Genomic DNA, 25,611 nt, shown 5'->3' on the forward strand with positions numbered 1-25,611 from the left:
TAGTGATGAACAGCTGCTGTTAACAAACAGAATCACTGAAGAAAAGAGAAACACAAGAACTACTACAACTGACTTCAGACACAGCCTTAGATGAAATCAACTGAAATAAAATACATGAAATCTCTCAAGATCTGATTAAACAACCCCACAAACAGCATCACCAGCTCCACTTATTAATAACCAGACTGACTTTATTTCTGTCAGACGTCTACAGAAGATCTTATTGAGAATGAACTAAGGTTTAGATGTTGATTTATTGTTTCATTTGAAGTAATCATGTTAGAGATCAGTGTTTGCTTTAGTTGGGCTCTTGACCCTTGACTTCTGTCTTAGTCTTTTCTCTGGCTGTTATAACCGTGTGTTTCTAAAACACATTTGTTGTAACTCAAAAGCCCAGAAAAAATGCCATCAGGTGTTAACCTGTACCTAGGTGTAGGTTGTTATACTTCCAAAGGGAACAGGAAGTGATAATATGATAGACACCGTGGGAACTGAGGACACCTAGTGGATACCCAGGGAACACAACCCAGACACTGTGACAAAAATGAAATATAATTAGTAATGATTATACATATTAAAAGGAATCTAAATAGATTTTTACAATAATAAAAAGAACAAAAACACATACACAATTATTTATATTACAGTGTTTTTCAGTCACTAACAAGCGTTTGTCCAAGCAGTTGTCACATTTTCAAAACTCTAAACACAATTAGCACAGCATCGGTCTATTGTGGCCATACCATTCACACATTTCATGTCATTTTCACACAATATGGAGTCATTGAACAAATTTCCACAATGCTTACATTTTCTTAACAGACAAGCTATACCTCCCAACGAAATTATGGATTGTTTTTGTAGTATTTACAAATGTTAACACACAACATCCCACAATAGCAAAAACAATATTCCAAATCTTAGATACAGTATAAAAACCTCTGCTTCTGCAATGATATTACTTCAAAAACAATATATCATAGCTGATAATAAACAAACAATTGATTAATTGACACACAGTTGATTTATGGGCCAACCACAGCTAATTCCAGTCTGGCTTAGACTCAGTGGCAGGGGTTATTTTTTCTATTATATTGACACTTATACAATAATAGGAGGACTTTGAGGAGTGATGTATTTGGAAACAGAAACAGAAAAAGACAAACACTGTAATGTCTGAACGAGGAAGAGTAAGAGCAATGGGCCCAGGGAGAAGAGCAGGCCCAGTGAGAGATGCAAGAGCAGTGAGAGGTGCAGTGAGAGGTGCAGGGAGAGGTGCAGGAGCAGTGAGAGGTGCAGGGAGAGGTGCGGGAGCAGTGAGAGGTGCGGTAAGAGGTGCAGGAGCAGTGAGAGGTGCAGGGAGAGGTGCAGGAGCAGTGAGAGGTGCAGTGAGAGGAGCAGGGAGAGGTGCAGGAGTAGTGAGAGGTGCAGGGAGAGGTGCAGGAGTAGTGAGAGGTGCAGGGAGAGGTGCAGGAGTAGTGAGTGGTCCAGGAGCAGTGAGAGGTGCAGGGAGAGGTGCAGGAGCAGTGAGAGGTGCAGGAGCAGTAAGAGGAGCAGTGAGAGATGCAGGAGCAGTGAGAGGTGCAGGGAGAGGTGCAGAGGTGCAGGGAGAGGTGCAGGAGCAGTGAGAGGTGCAGGAGCAGGGAGAGGTGCAGTGAGAGGTGCAGGGAGAGGGGCAGGAGCAGTGAGAGGTGCAGGAGCAGTAAGAGGAGCAGGAGAAGTGAGAGGTGCAGGAGCAGTGAGAGATGCAGGAGCAGTGAGAGGTGCAGGGAGAGGTGCAGGAGCAGTGAGAGGTGCAAGGAGAGGTGCAGGAGCAGTGAAAGTGAAAGTGAAGTGAAAGTGAAGTGACATTCAGCCAAGTATGGTGACCCATACTCGGAATTTGTGCTCTGCGTTTAACCCATCCAAAGTGCACACACACAGAGCAGTGAACACACACACACACACTGTGAGCACACACCCGGAGCAGTGGGCAGCCATTTATGCTGCGGCGCCCGGGGAGCAGTTGGGGGTTCAATGCCTTGCCCAAGGGCACCTAAGTCATGTTATTGAAGGTGGAGAGAGAACTGTACATGCACTCCCCCCACCCACAATTCCTGCCGGCCCGGGACTCGAACTCACAACCTTTCGATTGGGAGTCCGACTCTCTAACCATTAGGCCACGACTTCCCACCTCTCCCTTGAGAGGTGTAGGGAGAGATGCAGGAGCAGTGAGAGGTGCAGGAGTAGTGAGAGGTGCAGGGAGAGGTGCAGGAGCAGTGAGAGGAGCAGTGAGAGGTGCAGGAGCAGTGAGAGGTGCAGGGAGAGGTGCAGGAGCAGTGAGAGATGCAGGAGCAGTGAGAGGTGCAGGGAGAGGTGCAGGAGCAGTGAGGGGTGCAGGAGTAGTGAAAGGTGCAGGGAGAGGTGCAGGAGTAGTGAGAGATGCAGTGAGAGGAGCAGGGAGAGGTGCAGGAGCAGTGAGAGGTGCAGGAGCAATAAGAGGAGCAGTGAGAGGTGCAGGGAAAGGTGCAGGAGCAGTGAGAGATGCAGGAGCAATGAGAGGTGCAGGGAGAGGTGCAGGAGCAGTGAGAGGTGCAGGAGCAGTAAGCGGAGCAGGAGCAGTGAGAGGTGCAGGGAGAGGTGCAGGGAGCAGTGAGAGGTGCAGGAGCAGTGAGAGGTGCAAGGAGAGGTGCAGGAGCAGTGAAAGTGAAAGTGAAGTGACATTCAGCCAAGTATGGTGACCCATACTCGGAATTTTTGCTCTGCGTTTAACCCATCCAAAGTGCACACACACAGAGCAGTGAACACACACACTGTGAGCACACACCCGGAGCAGTGGGCAGTGCTGCGGCGCCCGGGGAGCAGTTGGGGGTTCGATGCCTTGCTCAAGGGCACCTAAGTCATGTTATTGAAGGTGGAGAGAGAACTGTACATGCACTCCCCCCACCCACAATTCCTGCCGGCCCGGGACTCGAACTCACAACCTTTCGATTGGGAGTCAGACTCTCTAACCATTAGGCCACGACTTCCCACCTCTCCCTTGAGAGGTGTAGGGAGAGGTGCAGGAGCAGTGAGAGGTGCAGGAGCAGTGAGAGATGCAGGGAGATGTGCAGGGAGAGGTGCAGGAGCAGTGAGAGGTGCAGGAGCAGTGAGAGGAGCAGGAGCAGTGAGAGATGCAGGGAGAGGAGCAGTGAGAGGTGCAGGAGCAGTGAGAGGTGCAGGAGTAGTGAGAGGAGCAGTGAGAGGTGCAGGAGCAGTGAGAGGTGCAGGAGCTGTGAGAGGTGCAGGAGTAGTGAGAGGTGCAAGGAGAGGTGCAGGAGCAGTGAGAGGTGCAGGAGCAGGGAGATGTGCAGGGAGAGGTGCAGGAGCAGTGAGAGGTGCAGGAGCAGTGAAAGTGGAAGTGAAAGTGAAGTGAAAGTGAAGTGACATTCAGCCAAGTATGGTGACCCATACTCGGAATTTGTGCTCTGCGTTTAACCCATCCAAAGTGCACACACACAGAGCAGTGAACACACACACACTGTGAGCACACACCCGGACACACACCCGGCAGCCATTTATGCTGCGGCGCCCGGGGAGCAGTTGGGGGTTCGATGCCTTGCTCAAGGGCACCTAAGTCATGTTATTGAAGGTGGAGAGAGAACTGTACATGCACTCCCCCCACCCACAATTCCTGCCGGCCCGGGACTCAAACTCACAACCTTTCGATAGGGAGTCCGAGTCTCTAACCATTAGGCCACGACTTCCCACCTCTCCCTTGAGAGGTGGAGGGACAGATGCAGGAGCAGTGAGAGGTGCAGGAGCAGTGAGAGGAGCAGGAGCAGTGAGAGATGCAGGGAGAGGTGCAGGGAGAGGTGCAGGAGCAGTGAGAGGAGCAGGAGCAGTGAGAGATGCAGGGAGAGGAGCAGTGAGAGGTGCAGGAGCAGTGAGAGGTGCAGGAGTAGTGAGAGGAGCAGTGAGAGGTGCAGGAGCAGTGAGGGGTGCAGGAGTTGTGAAAGGTGCAGGAGTAGTGAGAGGTGCAGGAGCAGTGAGAGGTGCAGGAGTAGTGAGAGGTGCAGGAGCAGTGAGAGGTGAGAGGTGCAAGGAGAGGTGCAGGAGTAGTGAGATGTGTAGGGAGAGATGCAGGAGCAGTGAGAGGTGCAGGGAGAGGTGCAGGAGCAGTGAGAGGAGCAGGAGCAGTGAGAGATGCAGGGAGAGGTGCAGTGAGAGGTGCAGGAGCAGTGAGAGGTGCAGGAGTAGTGAGAGGAGCAGTGAGAGGTGCAGGGAGAGGTGCAGGAGTAGTGAGAGGTGCAGGAGCAGTGAGAGGTGCAGGAGTAGTGAGAGGTGCAGGAGCAGTGAGAGGTGCAGGAGTAGTGAGAGGAGCAGTGAGAGGTGCAGGGAGAGGTGCAGGAGTAGTGAGAGGTGCAGGAGTAGTGAGAGGTGCAGGAGCAGTGAGAGGTGCAGGAGTAATGAGAGGTGCAGGAGTAGTGAGAGGTGCAGGAGCAGTGAGAGGTGCAGGAGTAGTGAGAGGTGCAGGAGCAGTGAGAGGTGCAGGAGTAGTCAGAGGTGCAGGAGCAGTGAGAGGTGCAAGGAGAGGTGCAGGAGCAGTGAGAGGTGCAGGAGTAGTGAGAGGTGTAGGGAGAGATGCAGGAGCAGTAAGAGGAGCAGGAGCAGTGAGAGATGCAGGGAGAGGTGCAGGGAGAGGTGCAGGAGCAGTGAGAGGAGCAGGAGCAGTGAGAGATGCAGGGAGAGGTGCAGTGAGAGGAGCAGGAGCAGTGAGAGGTGCAGGGAGAGGTGCAGGAGCAGTGAGAGGTGCAGGAGTAATGAGAGGTGCAGGGAGAGGTGCAGGAGCAGTGAGAGGTGCAGGAGTAGTGAGAGGTGCAGGAGCAGTGAGAGATGCAGGGAGAGGTGCAGTGAGAGGTGCAGGGAGAGGTGCAGGAGCAGTGAGAGGTGCAGGGAGAGGTGCAGGAGCAGTGAGAGGTGCAGGAGCAGTGAGAGGAGCAGGAGCAGTGAGAGATGCAGGGAGAGGTGCAGTGAGAGGTGAGAGTGAGGCAGGATTCAATCTGGCCAAAAGGCGTCGACATGGACGAAATGTAATTGGGAAAAGGGCCACAGTTGATGTGCCAGGACAGAGAGGGGCAAACATGCAGAATTACTCCTTCACAGATGTCAGGTTGGACCCCATAATACAGAGCGCCTCCTTGCCTTTCTCAATGATCTCCACCAGCGCCTGGTTCCAGAGCAGGATCAGGAGGGTGAAAACATGAGGACCTTTGTAATTACCTGGGACAATGTGGCTTTCCATCATTCGCAAGCAATAACAACATGGTTTGAAGTCCACCCAAGACTGATATGTGTCTTCCTTCCACCCTATTCACCTTTCCTCAACCCCATAGAGGAGTTCTTTTCTGCATGGAGGTGGAAGGTTTATGACCAGATCAGGGGCTTGTCTAGAGGATTTTCAGTGGGGTGGGGGGTCATGCTGGGGCACTGCCTCCAAATGGGGTGGCCGGCAGTGACCAAAAAAAAGAAAAAAGCTCAATTCTATCCAGTACACAAATCAAATCCAGTAATAAAGCACATTTTTGATTAATTTAATTTTTTGTCATCCCTGTATATATCCATTAAGTTAAATTTGACAATAAATATTTTTTTAATCTTTTCTTTGAAAGAAACTCCCTATATCTTTACTTCTTTTCATGGCTTGGCACTGCTCTCTTCCCTGCCTTCAAAAGACACACTTATGTGTGACAATTTAACTGACTATCTAACTGACTTACTCTCATGCATTAACAAGTAACGTGTCACCTGACAATTATTATTATGGTACATTCTGTGCATATTGTCATTTGGTGCAATCTTGCTATGTGGTCACTGTCAGAAATAAATTTATACAAAATATGCAAATCACCCAGTGTATTTTACTTTTATTGTATTTTATTAAACGTTGACTGAACATTCAATTGAAATCAACCACGACCTACGCGAGCAGAGCCTGACGGGGTAAAAACATTGATCTGAGACAACCATACAAACATATTAAACCATACATGAAAGGTTACCTACCAGCTCTTTGTTTGGTGTCTTGTGTGTGATGTGTCATTCTTGAACGTTTCATTCAAATCTTTAATGTGACTCTGGAAGAACGAGTCGTCTGTATGACGGCGACATATCTTTGATTGTTTTTTGTTTTTTTTTTATTTGTTTTTTTTTTACAGTGGATTCTAATCTTCAAAAATGACCTTGTTGTATGATTTATGTCTTTTGAGTTCACCCTTCAGATTAGACTATAGAACTGTAGTGTTATTTAGGATTCAAAATGTTATTTGCTTTTAATTTGTCATTATGTCCTTTTTGAGCAAGCATCTTATACATATACTAGACCAAATTGTCAAGTCTGCCTGGGAAAAGCAATTATTATACCAGCAAACTCAAAATTGGATTAAAAATTAAACTAGGCTATACATACTTGGATTATTATATTATTATATAGCCTAGTGTTTATTTACTGATAGACAGTCAAAAAGACAAATTAATCAATATTTTATTTATAACAAGGTTTTATCTATTTATAAAATAATAACACACCACAGATCCCGAAGAAACAAAAACACAGTTACAGAAATGTCAGAAATAGCACATGGATCTGTCACGTGATTAAGGAATTATTTGAACCTTGTCAGACAAGAAGTGAGTTAATCACAGACTGAAGACCCAGGTAAAGAATTAATTAATCTTTTCTGTATCTTTATAGCATTTTAGTTTTGTATTGTTTGTAGTGTGATCAACGTTTGCGTAAGTACTAGATGTGTTGGGGAAGTAACATTTTACTAAAATGAACGAAATGACTCGAAAAAAGATTCATTCATTTTGCTAAACGCGACTCAAAAGTCAGAGTCGGTATAATGATCCGAACTTCCCATCACTAGTGTCTCGACTTCCCTCCCACACTTGATAAAGTACAAGTCCAAGTCCGCGACGAGCATTGTTTCTCTGACAACGCTGCACTTCTTTGAATCGGGAACATCAGTAGAGTCTATAGACTGATTGGCCTTAAAATGAACCAATCACAAGACATCTTATAGGGGGGCACCTGGGGTGGCCAATCGAATTTCAGGGGGGGCCGGCCCTGTTTTAGTAAAGTTAGTGTGTGCAGAGAAAGATGTGTTCTATTTTGAAATGAAGATTTAGTATATATTTAACAAAATGTGTTTTTGAGAAGAAAATTATCCATTTGGCCAATAGTGTTTTGTAGGTGTGAGTCTGTGTTAAGAGTATAGAAAAAGTATCTGAAGTATGGTTAAGTGCTTGTTAGCGATTGAAAAAAACTGTAATAAAGAGGTGCTTGTGGGAGTCTTTTTGGATGTAGAAAAAGCTTATGATATGTTGTGGAAAGAGGGACTTTTAATAAAATTGGAAAGCTTGAGAATTGATGGAAAAATGTATAACTGGATTCTGAGTTTCTTGTTTGGAAGAACAATTCAAGTAAGAGTAGGGACAGTTTTTTCTAAGATTCTCCCAATTGAGAATGCTACTCCACAGGGAAGTGTGAGCAGTCCTATTCTTTTTAATTTAATGATAAATGACATATTTCATAATGTGGATACGGGAATAGGAAGATCATTGTATGCGGATGATGGAGCACTATGGAAAGGGGGGCGTAATGTTTCATTTGCAGAAAAGAAAATCCAAAAAGCAGTGAATGAGGTGGAGAAATGGACGAATAGTTGGGGTTTCTGATTTTCTGTGGCGAAAACAAAAGTAATATGTTTTTCGAAAAAGAAAAAGAATCCAAGCCTGAATGTCAAAATGTATGGTTGTCAGCTAGAACAAATTAGTGTAGTAAGATTTGTGGGTATGTGGATGGACTCTAAATTAAATTTTAGATTTCATATTCAGAAATTGATAGAAAAATGCAAAAAAGGAATCAATGGTGCTTGTCAGGAGCTGAATGGGGGCAAGCTGTCATGCACTGAAGAGAATATATTGTGCTGTTATTAGGTCAAACAGTAGAAAGATATTGATATTGCTCCTTCTGTTGCCTTGGTTGTTCCCTATGCCACTAATAAACTTACAAATTCACAAAGTAATAAAAAAAACAGGAGATGAACATGCCACCTGAAGTAGTGGTACAACAATATATAATTTAAGAGCATGTGGGTGTGGATGGAAATGAGGAAGTAGACTTGCTGGCAAAGAAAGCATTAAATCATCCACAAATAGAAATTAAGATAGCATTAAGTAAAGCTGAATTCAAGAGACTGATTACATTAGAAGCAAATTAAAAATGGCAAGACATATGGAATAGAGGGTCTAAAGGAAGACACCTATTCCAGATTCAGGAGAGTGTTGGAAAGGAGAGGAAAAGATACGGAAATAGAAAGAAAGATGTCATTCTTTCAAGACTGAGAATTGGACATACAGCATTGAATCAAGGTCTGTATAAGATAGGTAAGCATGAATCTGGAAAGTGTGATAAATGTGGAGAGTTAGAAACAGTGAAGCATATTCTTATTGAATGTTCTGCATATGAAAGAGAGCGATTTCAATTAATTCAAGAATTGCGATGGCTGTGAGTTGATCATATTTCTTTAAATACATTGTTAGGAAACGGTTCAAGGCAATCAGCAGTGCATGAAATTGTGTTAAAATACCTTAAAAACACAGGAACGCTATGTAGAATATAGGCATTTCTTTATTTTTTATTGATTTTTTTTGGGGGGGGGGTGTCTGTCTTCCAAATCTATGCGCACTCCACACTCCAGATCAGCAGATGATGGTAATGCACCTTAAGAAGAAGACGTATTCCAAAGAATGGGGTAATATGTCAGGAAAGAATAACAGATCATTCATCAGTATACACAACAGAGCTGGTTGCCATTTTGTTGGCCTTGGAACGGGTAGAGGGAAATGAGTTAAATAACTCAGTGATTATATCTGATAGGTCAATGACCGCTCTGAGTGGCGCCGATACAGGATGGCTGCCTCCGTGACGTGCTCTGCAGTTGTTTTTGTGTTTTTGTTAGTTTGTCCTGTCTTTAGTTATATTCCTGCAATCAGTTTCACCAGGGACGAATTGCTGGATATTCGGCAACACACATCTCCCGATATTTCACCGGTTTTCGACTATTCTGATGTTTTGCTGGACATTCTTGTCGGCGGAGCGGCTGCCCTGATCACACGCTTCAAGAGGACGCGCAGGCGGGGAAAGCGAGCGGGAGCGCTCGTGAGACTCAGAAAACGCGGATTTCGAACGCCGTTGCCTAGCATCCATCTGGCAAATCTCCGCTCTCTACCCAACAAAACGGACGAACTGCTTCTGCTCTCTCGGACAAATAAAGATTTCTCCCACTCTGCTGCTCTGTGTTTCACGGAAACTTGGCTGAATGACACCATACCGGACAGCGCGCTCCATCTGCCGGACTTTCAGCTGTTTAGAGCGAATCGCGACGCAGAATCAACGGGGAAATCGCGCGGCGGCGGGACATGCTTTTACATCAAAGAAATCCAAAATTACAGGACTAAATGACTACAGGCCTGTGGCTCTAACGTCTGTAGTCATGAAGTCATTTGAAAAACTGGTGCTGGCCCACCTGAAAGACATCACTGGACCCTTGCTGGATCCTCTTCAGTTTGCCTACAGAGCAAACAGGTCTGTGGACGATGCAGTAAACATCGGACTGCATTATGTTCTGCAACACCTAGACAGACCGGGGACCTATGTGAGGATCCTGTTTGTGGACTTCAGCTCTGCCTTCAACACCATCATCCCAAACCTCCTCTTGCCCAAACTAACTCAGCTCTCCGTGCCCACCTCCGTCTGTCAGTGGATCAACAGCTTCCTGACAGAGAGGCAGCAGCTAGTGAGGCTGGGAAAATACACATCCAGCACCCGTACAATCAGCACCGGAGCTCCCCAGGGCTGTGTTCTCTCCCCACTGCTCTTCTCCCTGTACACTAATGACTGCACATCTAAGGACCCCTCTGTCAAGCTCCTGAAGTTTGCAGATGACACCACACTCATCGGCCTCATTCAGGACGGTGACGAGTCTGCTTACAGGCAGGAGGTTAAAGAGCTGGCTGTCTGGTGCAGTCTCAACAACCTGGAGCTTAACACGCTCAAAACAGTGGAGATGATCGTGGACTTCAGGAGAAACCCCCCTGCTCTCCCCCCACTCACCATCATGAACAGCACTGTGACTGCAGTGGAGTCATTCAGGTTCCTGGGCACCACTATCTCTCAGGACCTGAAGTGGGACATTCACATTGACTCCATTGTGAAAAAGGCCCAGCAGAGATTGTACTTCCTTCGCCAGCTGAGGAAGTTTAACCTGCCACAGGATCTGCTGAAACAGTTCTACTCCACCATCATCGAATCCATCCTCTGCACTTCAGTAACTGTCTGGTTCAGCTCAGCTTCTAAATCTGACCTCAGAAGACTACAGAGGGTAGTCCGGACTGCTGAGAGAATCATCGGTACAACCCTCCCATCTATTCAAGAACTGTACTTATCCAGAGTGAGCAAAAGGGCTGTTAAAATCACTCTGGACCCCTCACATCCAGCACACTCCCTCTTTGAACTGTTGCCATCTGGTCGACGCTACAGAGCACTGAGCACCAGAACGACCAGACACAGGAACAGTTTCTTCCCTCAGGCAATCCATCTTATGAACAGCTGATAATAACTGTGGGACACACTACACTATTTATATTTATATACACTACACTTTTTATCCAACACACATACTTAGCGTACACTTAAATCTTTTGCACATAATATACATGTACATACATGGAACACACTATACTACTTATATTTATATTTATATACACATACACTTATTTATCCAACACACATACTTAGCGTACAGTTACAATTTTTCCACATAATATACATGTACATACATAAATGCTCTTTTTAATATACCTGCCATACATTGTCAATTTGTATATTGTCAATCCTTACCCACCTATTTGTATTTTTTTGTATTTTTTATTCCTTATTGTGTTTTTTGTTCTGTCGCTGTTATGTTGCACTGCGGAGCTCTGTCACGAAAACAAATTCCTCGTATGTGTGAACATACCTGGCAATAAAGCTCATTCTGATTCTGATAGCAATTCAGCTTTAGAAAGCATAAAAACTGGGAAATCTACAAGAAATAATATAATTCATAAAATGTGTATGGTTTTGCATAAGTTAAATGCAAAGGATTTAAAAATCAGGTTTCTCTGGGTACCTGCACATGTTGAAGTGAAAGGGAATGAGGAGGTTGATAAACTTGCAAAACAAACACTGGAACACAATAGAATATTACAAGTTCCATATAGTAAATCTGAAGCTAAAACATTCATTAAAGCATATGCAAGATCAAAATGGCAGGAGTATTGGGTGGATCAAGATAAAGGGAGGCATTTATATAATATACAACCAGAAGTGGATATAGGAAGGACAGAGTGTAGGAGTAGAAGAGAAGAAAGTATAATTACACCGTTAAGAATAGCACACACTGGGCTCAATTCTTCATTGAAGATAATAGGGAAACATCCAACAGGGAACTGCCAATATTGTAGTCATTTGGAAACTGTAGAGCATATTTTATTTCAGTGCACAAAGTACTGTACTGTAAATTTGTTATAAGTTTCTTAGAGACACAGACTTAGCCAAGTAGGATTTTTTTTTATTTTTTTTAAGATCCAATATCCCCTGATTCACACTCCAGCCCAGTCGATGGCGGTAATGCACCGTTAAGTTGGTTTGCCAACGGCCATAAAACAAAAGAAGAAGAAGTATTTTGAACCATTTGACTTGCCGTACACTGACGCTAGTTCTGATTCGCAATAGTTGTAGTATGTTTGCGTAAAGGGAAACAGACATTCCGACTGCTACAGCGGACTATCAGTGCTAAACTCAATGGATACTGGCAATTGTTTGGTGGATTCCGGCGACAAGTCGGTAGTCTTGTTTTTGGGCGGGGTCGCACTCCATGACAAAGTGCCCCTCAAAAGAAAATCCTATTCTGCAGAATACAAACTGCAGGCAGTAAAATATGCAGCCGAAAACGGTAATCGGGCGGCAGGAAGACAGTTTGGAGTGAGTGAGAAACTTGTGAGGGACTGGCGTAAAATGGAGGTTACTCTAACTCTAATGAAGAAAACAAAGAAAGCTAATCGCGGGCTGAAAGCAAGATGGCCAGAGCTGGAGAAACGAGTGTACAGATGGGTGCTGGAGCAGCGCGCTGCCGGGAGAGGCTTGTCAGCGGTGCAGTTACGTCTCCACGCTCTGATAGTGGCCAAGGAGATGAACATACAGGATTTTGCTGGAGGACCTTCGTGGTGTTCCCGCTTCATGCAACGCAACCGCCTCTCTATGGGAACACAAACAAAGTGGTGTCAGAAACGCCCTCTCGCGGCTGTAGACGGTAATGTCTTGTAAATAAATGCGACCTTTTTATGTTTTTTCCTCGTCATGAAGTGTTTTTGGACTGACGCCACTTATACTTAGTCCGAGAAATACGCTTAGTCAATAACTTGTCGTATGTTCTTGAGCATCTATTAAATCTTTACAGCGACGTCTCATGATAATCACAAGTTTACTTTTTTTGTCTGCTTAAGCATGGCAAAACCTTTAACATTTAGTGGTCAATTGATGGATCATTCATCCATACGTACTTATGATTTTTTTTTGTTAAGTACTGAAACGCTGAACAGTTGGACATGTGCATTCAGAAGTTTAGAGACGGTCAAATTAAAGAATTCATCTCTGAACACCGCTGATATGTGTTTTATTATTCGTGTGTGTATTTGATTTGAGTGCGTGAACGGGACTTTTATTTGAGAACGTCTGTGTGACGTCATAAGGCTGCGGCGTAAATCAGGCGAAAAGTTTCACTCTCACTACACTTCCGGCTTCTGAACTGGTTGCAGTTCCACTCTGATTCCATATGAGGGCGCTCACAGGACGAGTGCAGAATGAATGGAGGTCAACGGCGGTATACCCCTCAAAATCCACTTTTCTCAGGATATAATTGTTTTGTCTAGTAATTTGAATGTTGTATTCGAAAGGAGATGCAAATAAATTGCACATTGCTGGGTGTTAGATATTTTAGAGTCACTTATTGACTTTAAAAAGTCTTTTAAAATGTCAATGACGTCATACACATCGTACGACCAGAGAAATGCTTTACGGCAATCCTTCAGTCACTTTGGTGCTTTCAGAGAATGTCTGAAGGGAGTGGGAAGCTGTCCATAGATGGGCTCTGCTCGGAGCTTGTAACTGGAGAAAGGATTGTGTGTTAAACATTTCAAGTGTTTCAGTGTTTTCACAATCCAACAATCAGTTCTGTTTTCTTCTCTCTTTAGATACACGAGACATGCAGATGTCGTTTATTAAAGAGGAGAGTGAAGACATCAGGATTGCAGATGTGTTCAACAACAAACATGAAGATACCGAGGAACAAACAGGTTTGTGTCTGAAGAATGTCCTCAATTAAAGCCAATAAGACACATATACTGTTACCGGGTGATTCTCCAACTAGGGTACCTTTTCTGTCCTTGACAGATATAAAAAAAACTATATATATATATAGTATCCTAAAAAAATAACTATATATTTAAAAAAAAAAAAAAATTCTGTTGTTTTATATAAAATAGGAGTCATTTTATATGGGTTTTTTACTATTTTGCCTCTGTCCCTAGGCCAGACTTTGGGTCTTCAACCTTATCTCATTTAATCTGATACTGATATCATTTTAAATTCAAAAAGTATGCATTATAACCCAATTCATTCAAATCTAAAGAATTAAATGCAAGAATGGTCCCAGCAGAGGTTAATACATTGGAGATATATCAAGGTCAATTTGAGAAATACTGCCAATATGTTTATTGTATGTCATTTCTGAACCGCTCATAATTAATTCAGACGGAAACATTTCTGGATTTTCACAATTTGATCAGGTGATATTTGAGATTATTCAATGCTAACTCTAAAACTAACACTAACAGGCTAGTCAAACATGAGATATTAGAGGGAAAGGGGGAAAATGTCATTTCCACATCTACATGTAAGTGATAGAGACAGAGATAGAGATAGAGTTGGCTTGGCAAGGACATTGTCTGTGCTTAAAAGTAAAGTAGTTTGCCTATAGTACTAAAAATATAGTGTAGACACACAAACTTTACATACAATGTCGTAAAGAATGTTTTAAATTGAGATATTTTATTGTTTACAACTAAATCTGACATAGTCTCTCTGTTGTTCATTAAGATGGCACCCAAAACATCAGCAGAGAAGTCCAAACTATTCAGGGAAAGACTAAAATCTGATCCAATTAAATATGCTGAGTTCCTAAGGAAAGACAGAGAAAAGATATGAAAAGAAAAAACATAGACAGCGTTTCCTCTGGATGTCCTCAGTAGCAGGAAGTGGTGTCCCTGTGATGCGTTGGGCAGTTTTCACCACCGTCTGCAGTGCTTTGGGGTCAGCCACTGAGCAGTTCCCATTCCAGACTGTGATGCAACTGGTCAGGCAGTGCTCGAATTGAGGGGGGGCTGGGGGGATCCGGGACCCCCCATAAGAAGTAAAAAATAGAATTAGGGGGGTCCCTCGGATATTTTTATTTTAGTAAAAATAATAATGACAAATCAAAATAAATGCATGCAAAGGATACACTAAATATCGTGAATTGATTATTTACAATAATTTATTTTAAGTGTGTTTAGTTGTCATTTCTCTTTAAAATGTAAACGTCCCGCCTAAAGAGCGCTGTGCGCGCGCATGACATCGTGGACAGGACTGTTTGTTTGGCGCCGCTCCGGTGAAGCTAATTTTAGCTTTTAAAATATGGAGAAAAATAAACCTCCACTCGCAGTCGGGAAGAGAAAGCTTCTTACTGACTTTTTTGAGGGGTAATTGTCTCTCGCTATATATCTTTCTACTTTATATCTAACAGTTATCCACTCCATGTCGGGGCTTTTATATTCCTAGCATATATTGGAAACATTTAGGCTTACATTACTATTTTTTTTCATAATTAACAGTCCTGGTTCTACAGGAGTGCTAGTGCTAGAGATCTCGATGAAGATGGATAACAGATTTTTAGTAATTATAAAGGGAGCGCTAGTTGTGCGCTTTCTATGCTTTCTAATATCCATTCAGAATTTGTATTTATTTGTATATGACTTGTTTTTCATGCTGCTAGGACCAAAGGCTGTATAAACACGGCAAAGTTTTGGGAATTACATACGCAGTTATGCGGGATTCACTCTTGAAATAGCAATGATTTATTTTGATTGCCATAGTATTGTTTGTTTATGAATAAAGCAGCCTTTTTCACTGAAATGGTTGAATAGTCTGCTGACTCACTCACTTATGACAGTGCTTTATCGCCACCTACTGGACGTAACTATTTAAAAATCCTATGTGCTGAAATAGTGGAAAAATCCCAACCAACACACAGGCTGACAGCATGTTTTGCCACAATTTATAATAAACAAGTTTCATGCATTTAATCAGGTCTTTTGGAACAAACATTATCACATTGTCACATCAATCATCCAGTTGTTTTTAGGGTAAATACTACATTGGTAAATAAAGCTAGAATCATTCTGTTGGATGTACACTATTCAAAAGTTCAAGAGTCTCTTCTGTTCACTAAGCCTGCATTGATTTGATCCAAAATACAGTAAAAACAGTAATATTATGAAATATTATTACAATGTAAAATAATACAATAAAATATAATTTATTTCTGTGATCAAAGCTGAATTTTCACCATCGTTACTCCAAGTGTTCATCACATGATCCTTCAGAAATCCTTCTAATATGATGATTTGATGCTCAACAAACATTTATGATTAATATCAATGTTGAAAACCGTTATTTACAGTATTTTAAAAAAAAATAGTTTGATGAATAGAAAGTTTATCTGAAATATAAACTTTTGTAGCATTATACACTACCATTCAAAAGCTTGTGGTTAGAATTTATAAAAAAATGTTGGGAAAGAAATTAATACTTTTATTCAGTACGGTTGCATTTAATTGATCAAAAGTGACAGTAAAGACAAGTATAATGTAACAGAAGATTCTGTTTCAAATAAATGCTGTTCTTTTGAACTTTCTATTCATCAAAAAATCCTGAAAAATAAAATGTATGACGGTTTTGGCTTGCTCAGTTGGGAATATTTTGGGGATATTTAATTTTATTCTATCAATCAATAAATTCCACTAGAAACAAACCTTGTTGTATTATTTTATTTTAATTTAATACTGTGAAGCTGCTTTGATACAATCTGTATTGTGAAAAGCGCTATACAAATATACTTGATTTGATTTCCACACAAATATGAACTGTTTCCAACATTAATAATCATAACTGTTTGTTGATCATCAAATCCTCATATTTTCATGATTTCTGAAGAATCATGTGACACTGAAGACTGGAGTAATGATGCTGAAAATTCAGCTTTGATCACAAGATATAAATTACACTTTACTATATATTCACATAGAAAACAGTCACAATATTTCACAATATTACTTTTTATCAAATAAATGCAGCTTTGAGCAGAAGAGACTTCTTTTTAAAACATTTTAAAAATCTTATCGATCTCAACTTCTGAACGGTAGTGTATATTTCATTTCATCATGTGTATTTATTTAAAAAAAATATTGAAACCAAAACACCGATCGGATCATACGTGTATTGCTATGATTGAACACATTGCCACTAAAATGAAAAAGTCAATGATATCCGCATTGAAGTCCAAGGATTCTTTTGTGAGTTTGACAGTGGATGAAAGCAGTAACTTTGGCAAAAGCTATTTAATAATTTACTTGAGAGCAGATGTGACAGGCAGAGATGACATTGAAAACATTTTCCTTGATCTTGTAGAGCTAGATAAGGGAACAACAGCCGAAGCATTGTATCAAGCTCTTAAGAATACCCTTTTGACAGCAGGCTTGGATGATGAATATTTAAAATCACACCTGATCAGCATTGCCACAGATGGAGCATCAGTCGTGACAGGAAGAGAGAGTGGACTGATTGTAGAGTTGAGAAAAGACTTCCCTTCATTGAAGAGCATTCATTGTCTTGCACACAAGCTAGAGTTGGCAGTGCATGATGCAGACAAAACCAGACAGACCACTGTGGTCTGTTCTAGGTGGAAAAGTTATAGATTAACATTTATTCTTTCACCGACATTGCCTGTCACATGTGAACTCAGGACTTTGCTCTGACATCTACCTTGTTTGCTTGCTTGTGCTTCCCAGAGCATTAAAGAGCCACTCCTGATGCTTGTTAGTAAAGCATTTGGTGTACTGGGAAAAAATCAGTCTTTGTCTGGCTTGAATGTTGTAAATACTTACTCTCTGTGCACTCATGTACAGTAAGGACTCTTCGTCTTGTGTTTTCCTGGATGTTATTTGTGTCTCAGATGACTTCACCCAGATAGCAACATTGTTTCAGCTCAGATCCGGCCCAGATCTGGCAAACAGGAGCGGTCCACCCAAGTGTCAGATGTGGGCCAGATCTGGGCTATATATATATATGTATGTATGTGAATTCAAGCGTTTTTAATAAATAGTATATATTTATGCATATTATGATCAAATATATTGTATATTTTGTATAAAGTGTATATTGCGAGACTAACCAACCCCCCGCCCAAAAAAACTTGGGGACCCCCCATAAGACTTGACTCAATTCGAGCACTGTGGTCAGGATGCTCTCGATCGCACACCTGTAAAAGTTCACCAGGATGGCTGAAGACAGCTGGTTCTTCTTCAGTGTCCTGAGGAGGAAGAGTACTCCAGGACAGGTCCTCCGAGATGGTGGTTCCCAGTAACTTGAAGCTGGAGACACGTTCAACAACCATCCCGTTAATGTGGATGGGGTCATGCGTGCTTCCTTTCTTCTTCCCTTTGTCTTGCTGATGTTAAGGAGCAGGTTGTTGTCAGCGCACCATGTGGCCTACTACAGGTTTTATATCTGAAATGTTATTTTCACCAGAACCCGCCTTTACCTTGTCATTTCCACAACCACAAATACTTTTTGGTAAAATATAAAAACATAAAAATAAAGTTAAGGTAATGATGGTGGTAGTGTTGATTATTTAGCAGTTGAGGGTAGGCGTCAGCAGATTTCTGTTGATGCTTTCATTGTTCATTCTTACTGTTATTTAGAAATACATAGATTATGTGCATTAGCAATCATGTGAGAGCAGTGTTACTGAATTAACATTTTAAACGGATGTGCTTTACACTCTTACTTTTGTGTCAACACTTTTTTAATATAGTGATATAATGAAATCTGCCTCTTCCACACAGAAATTCATCTGGATTATTCCCATCAGTTTACAAGTGAAGACGAGCATCAAAGCTTCATTGAGATATGTGTAGAGGAGATGGGAGATCCAGAACCCTGCGGAATCAAACACACTGAAGATACTGAAGAACTAACAGGTTGGTGTTTATTCTTTATGATATTTTATTAACAAGGTTCGGGAGGAGCACGTCAGATCCTAATTAGCACAGGTGGAGCACACTTAAGACAATCAACACTAGGGTATAAATACAGCTGACTTACCTCTATCCATTGAAGGTTTATCAGCATCCCCCCCCACCCCATCTCCTCCACTTAGAGCTCATATTACACAGTATTTTCTAATTGAAAAAAAGGGCACTGCAATAAATGTAACTAAATCTAATAATTAGGGAAACTTCCTGTGAATTGAGGTTAGTTAGACAATTGTGTTGTTGATCAAATATTCGACAGCAGAACTGTTTCAACACTCATAATAAATCAGAATATTAGAATGATTTCTAAAGGATCATGTGATCGACTGATGTTACATGTGACACTGAAGGCTGGAGGAATGATGCTGAAAATACAGCTTTGCATCACAGAAATAAATTATTTTTTTAAAGTATATTCAAATAGAAAACGATTATTTTAAGTTGTAATAATTTTTCACAATATTACAGTTTTTTCTGTATTTTTGATCAAATAAATGCAGGCTTGATGAGCAGAAGAAACTTCTTTCAAAAACATAAAAAATAGTAATGTTTCCAAACTTTTGGTCTGTACTGTGTATATATTAGGGGTGTAACGGTACGCAAAAATCACGGTTCGGTACGTACCTCGGTTTTAAAGTCACGGTTCAGTTGATTTTCGGTATAGTAAGGGAAAGAAATGCAAACATTAAACTGCAGGTTGTTTATTACTATAAACTTTTTTTAATAATTTGTTTACACTCTTTTTTTTAAATAATTCTTAATAATATATAGATAAAATAAAAAAAGAATAAGAAATAAAATACTGCTGCAAAGTTCTCCACTAAATAAAATACTCAGTCTCAAACCAATATCATATAATAAAATATAATTAAAAATATAAATAAATAACTATGATTACAGTGCATCATTACCAATCCCAGCTTGTATGCCTGCTCATATTTAATATATATATATAACTTTTCCAAAGTGTGAAGTGCAGCATGAACAGTTTCAGTTTTTAGACCTGCTCAGAGTTCGTTATTGAGTTGGACCGATCGGAATTAAGAGCAAAGGTCTGTTTAAATGCCGACGGGAGCTGCGTTTGAATTACAATCTTTTTTCTCCTAGTTGTAGTGATGTTCACACTCGCGTGATGCCTTTTGAAAACCTTAGGCGGTGACACACTGGCGTATTGAACCTGTCAAACATAGTCTATTTTGCCGTCAATACTGTTGACGGTGTCCTTTATCAGTAGGCTTTATATTTATGCTCAACATGAAGTATAGATATTGTTGTGGTGAAGACAAGATCCTGGTCTGTCGGCGGCCTCCCGCTGTCACCTACAGCAGCAGCAGCGTGCCAGCACCGCGTCAGGCACGATCCTGGTGTGTAAAGACACAGAAAACGCGAAGCAGCCGTCACGCAACTGACACGCAGCAGAAACGCCATGCATATATATATATACATACATACATTAGTGCTGTGTATTGCCAAGAATCTGGTTTGTGTTAAACATTTCAAGTGTTTCAGTGAAAGCGAATGGTTTTTCACAATCCAACAATCAGTTCCGTTTTCTTCTCTCTTTAGATACACGTGACATGTCGTTTATTAAAGAGGAGAGTGAAGACATTAGGATTGCAGAAGCGTTCAACATCAAACATGAAGATACCGAGGAACAAACAGGTTTGTGTCTTTTGATATTTCTGAAGAATATCCTCAATTAAAGCCAATAAGACACGTATACTGTTACTACCAAGCTGGCATCTCAACGTTGAAACAACGTCAGGTACCATTAGTGTTGGGTATCGATTGGGTTTTATCCGATACCGGTGCCATTTCGATACTTTTAAAATGGTACCGGTGCCTAAACAGTGCCTGAATCGATACTTCTGGCAAACATTCATTTTGCCAGTAATTTTAATAATAATCTGAGATTGTTGAATGCACAAGCAGTCTGACAACAGACTTGCTAAGACTAAGACTTTTGCACAGTAGTGTATGTATAAAGTACATATAATTAGTATATTTAAATACGTGTAATTAAAGAATGCATTCATATGTGTTAAGGGATAGATTTTCATGCTTCTTGGGTACATTTCGGAGAACCAGGACAATTATTTATTTAGATCGCTCGGGCATTTAAGAGGCACCGAAATGGGGAACCGAAATCTGTGTTCTGATTGGGTTTGGTGCATACCGGTGCCATATTGGTTTCGGTTCCCAAACCTAGGTACCAGGGTTGAATCAACGTGGAATTACCTTTCAATTTTGCAAATCGGATCAACGTTGATATTGTGACGTTGATTCACCATTGAAATCACCTAGTTTGCATTTAGATGAACACTGTACATTATAAAGGCAAAAATCAAATTACTCTCTCCCACTTGTGCACTTTCTGTACCGTCCTGTATAAACAAACAAAAAAACACCACAGATAAATCCTCATAAAATATCAACTTTGATATTATGAAATATATTTAACTGAAAACTGAATGCAAAATATTTCCTCACACAATATTTTCACTTTACAGTTCAGTAACCGTGAGGTTGAAAACAAAGTGGACAACACTATTCATTAAACACTTATTTAATGTATTCAGATTAAAGTTTACAATATTAACAAATTATTCACAAGCAGTGTTTTCAGAGCCCACAGTTGAGCTGTTTTAATCAGTTTCTTACCAGTGTTTCAAGAACAAGCTGATCCTTGATGACTCTACAAGGGGAAAGAAGAAATGGTTTACTGAAACGTTCTTAAAAAGCAGGATTTCATATGAAAACAACGCGATTTCCGTTTTTCACGTCTCCCTTCATTATCTTCTAATGTGACCACGCCCCCGCGCTTTATTTATTTATGTTCTAGTTTTCACATAACGTGTGAAAATTTTACTAGTTAGACTTTTTCCAAACTATAATTCCTGTCTAAATGTATAATCAAGTGAAACATTATGAACTTTCAATCACAATATACAATACTATACCGTTCAAAAGATTGATGTAAATAATATAAATGTAACAAATTAGATAACTGTAACAAATGTAACAAACAATGCTGTTCTTTCCCCCCTAAAAAACCTCTTTTCTCTTTCAACATTAATAATAATTATAATAATAACAACAATAAATGTTTTTGTAGAAAATAAGATTGTTAAAAGGGTTTCTGAAGGATTGTGTGACTGGAGTAATGATGCAAATAATTAGTTTGAAAGTCAGCTTTGATTGTTCCTAATAAACTGTTTAACTGCTCCCCGAAGTGGATATTAAATTATGTTGTGGGATAATTAAATATATTCTAAATAAACTACAAACATAAAATTATATAGATTTATTTTGTCCTCACATTCTTTCTTGTAACTCTTCCCTCTCAGTGACGCAGATGACTGAAAGGCTCATTATGCAGCTCATTATGCAAATTTTTATTTTTTTTATTTTTTAAATGCATAGAATGCAATGCATACATCAAAAATAAACATTTAATTATTACCCATTGTTTCTCTGTCTGTACTTGTACTGTGAACAATGACAATAAAGTTGACAGATGAATTAAGTGCATTTAACTGCCATTCAGTTGGGGTTTTCTGAGATGGACATTAAACATTAAACACATAAAACATTTAATTTAATTTATCTTTTAATTATTGAAAATTAAGCAAACCTAACTTTTTGGTACTAAACTGCGATAACGAAACTAAACCAGACTTTTATTTTGACGGGTTGACGAACCTTTACAGTTCTGTGTGATGTGACGCTAGTTTTACTCAAATCAAACGGTCAAATCCTCATCAAGTGACTGTCAGTGCAGTTCTGGAGATGTTGTTCATGTGTTCATGTCTTATTTAGAGAGATAGCAGACGCTGAAATCACCGGAGCGTCACGCGCGCTTCAGTGTGTGTTAATAAAGGAAGACGCGCTTCTGATCCATTCATTAACACAGACACGCAGAACATGCAGGGTTCATATTTAAACAGACTTTTCCAGCTTAATATTTACAGATATTAGTCCATGTCATGATTTGATGTAAGTGCAATGACCTACTTTTGATTAATTCATTCAACATTTGGCAAATTTCTGTGCCATTCCACGTTAAACTGTAAATTCTGTTTTTATGACTGGATTCTGCGATTCCCTCCATGTTTTCTGCATTGCGGGAATCATACGTAATATTATATTACATAATATTTGATGTAAGTGCAATGACCTACTTTTTTCATACGGCCCTAGTTGTGGTATGCCAGCTCTATCTTGCAGTGGACACACACCACGGCGTTTTCTTTACGTTTGCCCACGCCTCAAACCAAACACTGCTGACTCCTGTGCTGTGTCTGAAATAGCTCACTCATTCACTCATTCACTAATCCCTATATAGTGTATGGCAGTTGAGTTCACTATTGAGAGGGAGGAGTCATGTGCCGATTTGGGATGATTTGGGAGGGGTCTGAGCCGGTCGGCCATGATGGGAGGAGATGCTATCGGTTGCCAGGGGCGATGCCTTCAGAACTTCACAGAGGCGTGACTAACCATTCCAGAGCTCTTTCATTTTAGTACATTTATTATGAAACAGAGACGGATCTACGAATACGAGAAAGAAATGAAGAAAGTAAAGCAATTCAGAAAGATAAGTCGAAAGAAAGGGGACCTTACAGGAACAAGCTCACACCAAGCGCAAAACAGCGGTGTTTGGAGAAGCTCTCAGGCATCCAAAATATCGACCCATACGAGCTCCCTGCAGCGGCACAGAGACAAGCACAACTGTATTCCATTGTTCCTATGTTTTCCATATCATATGTATCGTGTGAGGTACTGGAGCAGTTTTTAACGCAGCAGTAACTTCCAGGCATGGTAAAACAGTGCGGAATTGTGAGAACCTCCTCTACTACCGACTTAACAACACACGTAAACAATCCTGTTTCGCCGCCGGTGTCCTGCCAACATGGTGGAGACTGTGATATCGAGGGGGGGGCTCTGTGCTGTGACGACAACTCCTCATTCTCAATATCAGGAAGGAGTGAACAAATAAATAAGTGAAAGGATTCGGACAGTGACGTATAGCCTACACTGCGCGTGAGACTTGGAGCTATTGCAAAAACATTGCCATATGTACTTTTGACATAAATTCAGATAAATGTAATTTAAAAAGTAAATGAATAATTATCTATATTCAAATATTGCACCTTTCAAACATAGTCTGTTTTGCCTTCAATACTGTTGACGGTGTCTTTTTATCTATAGCCTTCCACAAGTCTCTCCTCAAATGTGAACAAGGGTGATCCAAATCACGTGCCTTGACACTTTCAAGTAGGCTACACTTCCCGTTTGTAACCACGGATGACGGCAGGTTAACTGAAGAGGTGGAGAAATACCAACAAGGTGCAGGGTGTATTAAACAAAAGTCTATAACCAAGTAATGTTTTCAGGTCTGTTATCATCCCTCCCTCCATTATTATTTGTCACCAGCACACACTTCACTGCTGTCCCCCGCTTGCCCTTGCCTTTTATAAATCCCTTCAATACCTTTCCTTTCCACTGGTCCTCAGTTGGTGGAGGATCCTTCTTTCAGTGGCACAGATGAGCACACAGTAATTAGCCCCTAACCGTATTGATAGGCTTTCTCCTGCTGCAAGCTATCTGTGTCAGAAAGATAATCATCTTTCTGAAAATCTGAAAATCTGTCATTGTCAATGTGAAAATCTGTCATTGTCAATGTGAGTGATTATAATATAGTAATAACATTACAACAGAGTGTTAGTAGTATTGATGAGATGATATTTCCTCCCCATAGATGATGATAGCAGAAGAAGGTGGAAGGAGCAGAGAGATGCTTTTGTAAAACATCACCACCAAAAGCATCCTCCCAGTGGCTCTGCAGGTGGGACAGTCCAGGAATGGAAATACGAGGTTGAAATGTCATTTCTTCTGCCTCATTTGAGTCCAAGAAGGTCAGTATCTACTTTAATCTCCTTGTCTTGGTTATAGAGATACTTAATAACGTCTTAAGACAAAACATGAAATGGTTTACATTATAAAGTTAAGTGTAACTGAATTATCACAAGGGCCACTGTTACTGTTTTAGCTCGAGATGTGCACTGGATCCAGTACAAGCACTGGAAGAAACGCAGGACTCCACTGATCTGAGCTCAGTAGAGGAGGATGTGGAGCGCACGGCTACTCCTCCAGCATCACAGAGGTGTAACCCCCCAACCCCATCCACACCCCACTGCCCAGCTCGTCCCACTCCACATATTCTGCCAGAGACTGGACAGAGCACCCAAGAGATGTACTCTTTTGCTTTGAGTTTGGTGCCTAGACTAAACAGACTGTCACGTGAGGCCCAGGCCCAGGCCCAAGCTCAGTTTTTGACATTTCTCTCTGAACTGGAGGACAGACAGCTGGCACAGATGAACACCCCAGGCCTATAAGAGGAAGCCACCCCCCCCCCCCCACTGCATCTCAAGCCCAGTCCCAATATCATCCTGGTCCTCCCCAAGATGACCCTCCCAGGACACTTCTGGAGAATCTGTGACCCTTTACCCCACAGCTACCTCAGTTTGTAAATAATGGCATTAAATGTGTAAGGCCCAAGGAAATGAAGGTCTTTCAGTGCGTAGAGTTATTCAGTTTAGGTCAAACTCAAACCCAGTTCTAATCTTAGCTACTCCTTTTTAATATTTGATCCGACTCCATTTAATTATCTAATCTGACTCCATTTTTAGCATGACCTCGAATTTAGGTGGAAAGGCAAATTGGTTGTTTGTCGATCTCCTATTGTTATTGTTCTGATATTGGATTATTCTACTTTACCTCTTTATTTTACTCGTTCATTAGGAATCTGGCCGTTCCTCTACGTGTGCCCCACGATCACTAACTCTCCAGTTTAACCAGTAGCCAGAGGTTATGACTAGTTACCCATGTACTCTTGCTCCAATCGTTTAAATTCCTCCGACCAAGACAAACGTCCCCCGAGAGGAGACAGGAACTGACTGTTGTAATTTGCATTAACTCAGACGCTGTGCATAACCTCATCTGCTTATCATCACTAAGCATATCCCCATCCCCGTGACTCCATAATGAACAGCGTTCATACTCTACCGTATACTCTACTATTGGAATGGGATGAGGAGGAACTGTTGTGTGTGTGTGTGAGAGAGAGGTGTTTCCTGA

At 41.3% G+C, this 25,611-nt stretch overlaps 1 protein-coding gene across 3 annotated transcripts in view; it reads left to right on the plus strand.

Moving 5' to 3' along the window:
• Positions 1–11,783: 11,783 nt before the first annotated feature.
• Positions 11,784–25,611, plus strand: part of LOC132155035 (zinc finger protein 271-like) — an 84,633-nt gene continuing 70,805 nt past the window's right edge. For all 3 annotated transcript variants that reach the window (XM_059563837.1, XM_059563997.1, XM_059563915.1), the window contains exons 1-4: positions 11,784–12,377; positions 13,318–13,419; positions 18,286–18,420; positions 20,041–20,136. In XM_059563837.1, coding sequence (XP_059419820.1) covers positions 11,870–12,377; positions 13,318–13,419; positions 18,286–18,420; positions 20,041–20,136 — 841 coding nt within the window. In that variant the 5' untranslated portion in view covers positions 11,784–11,869. The remainder of the gene's footprint in view (positions 12,378–13,317; positions 13,420–18,285; positions 18,421–20,040; positions 20,137–25,611) is intronic.

The sequence above is a fragment of the Carassius carassius genome, chromosome 1, assembly GCF_963082965.1.
Source record: "Carassius carassius chromosome 1, fCarCar2.1, whole genome shotgun sequence".
Taxonomy (NCBI): domain Eukaryota; kingdom Metazoa; phylum Chordata; class Actinopteri; order Cypriniformes; family Cyprinidae; genus Carassius; species Carassius carassius.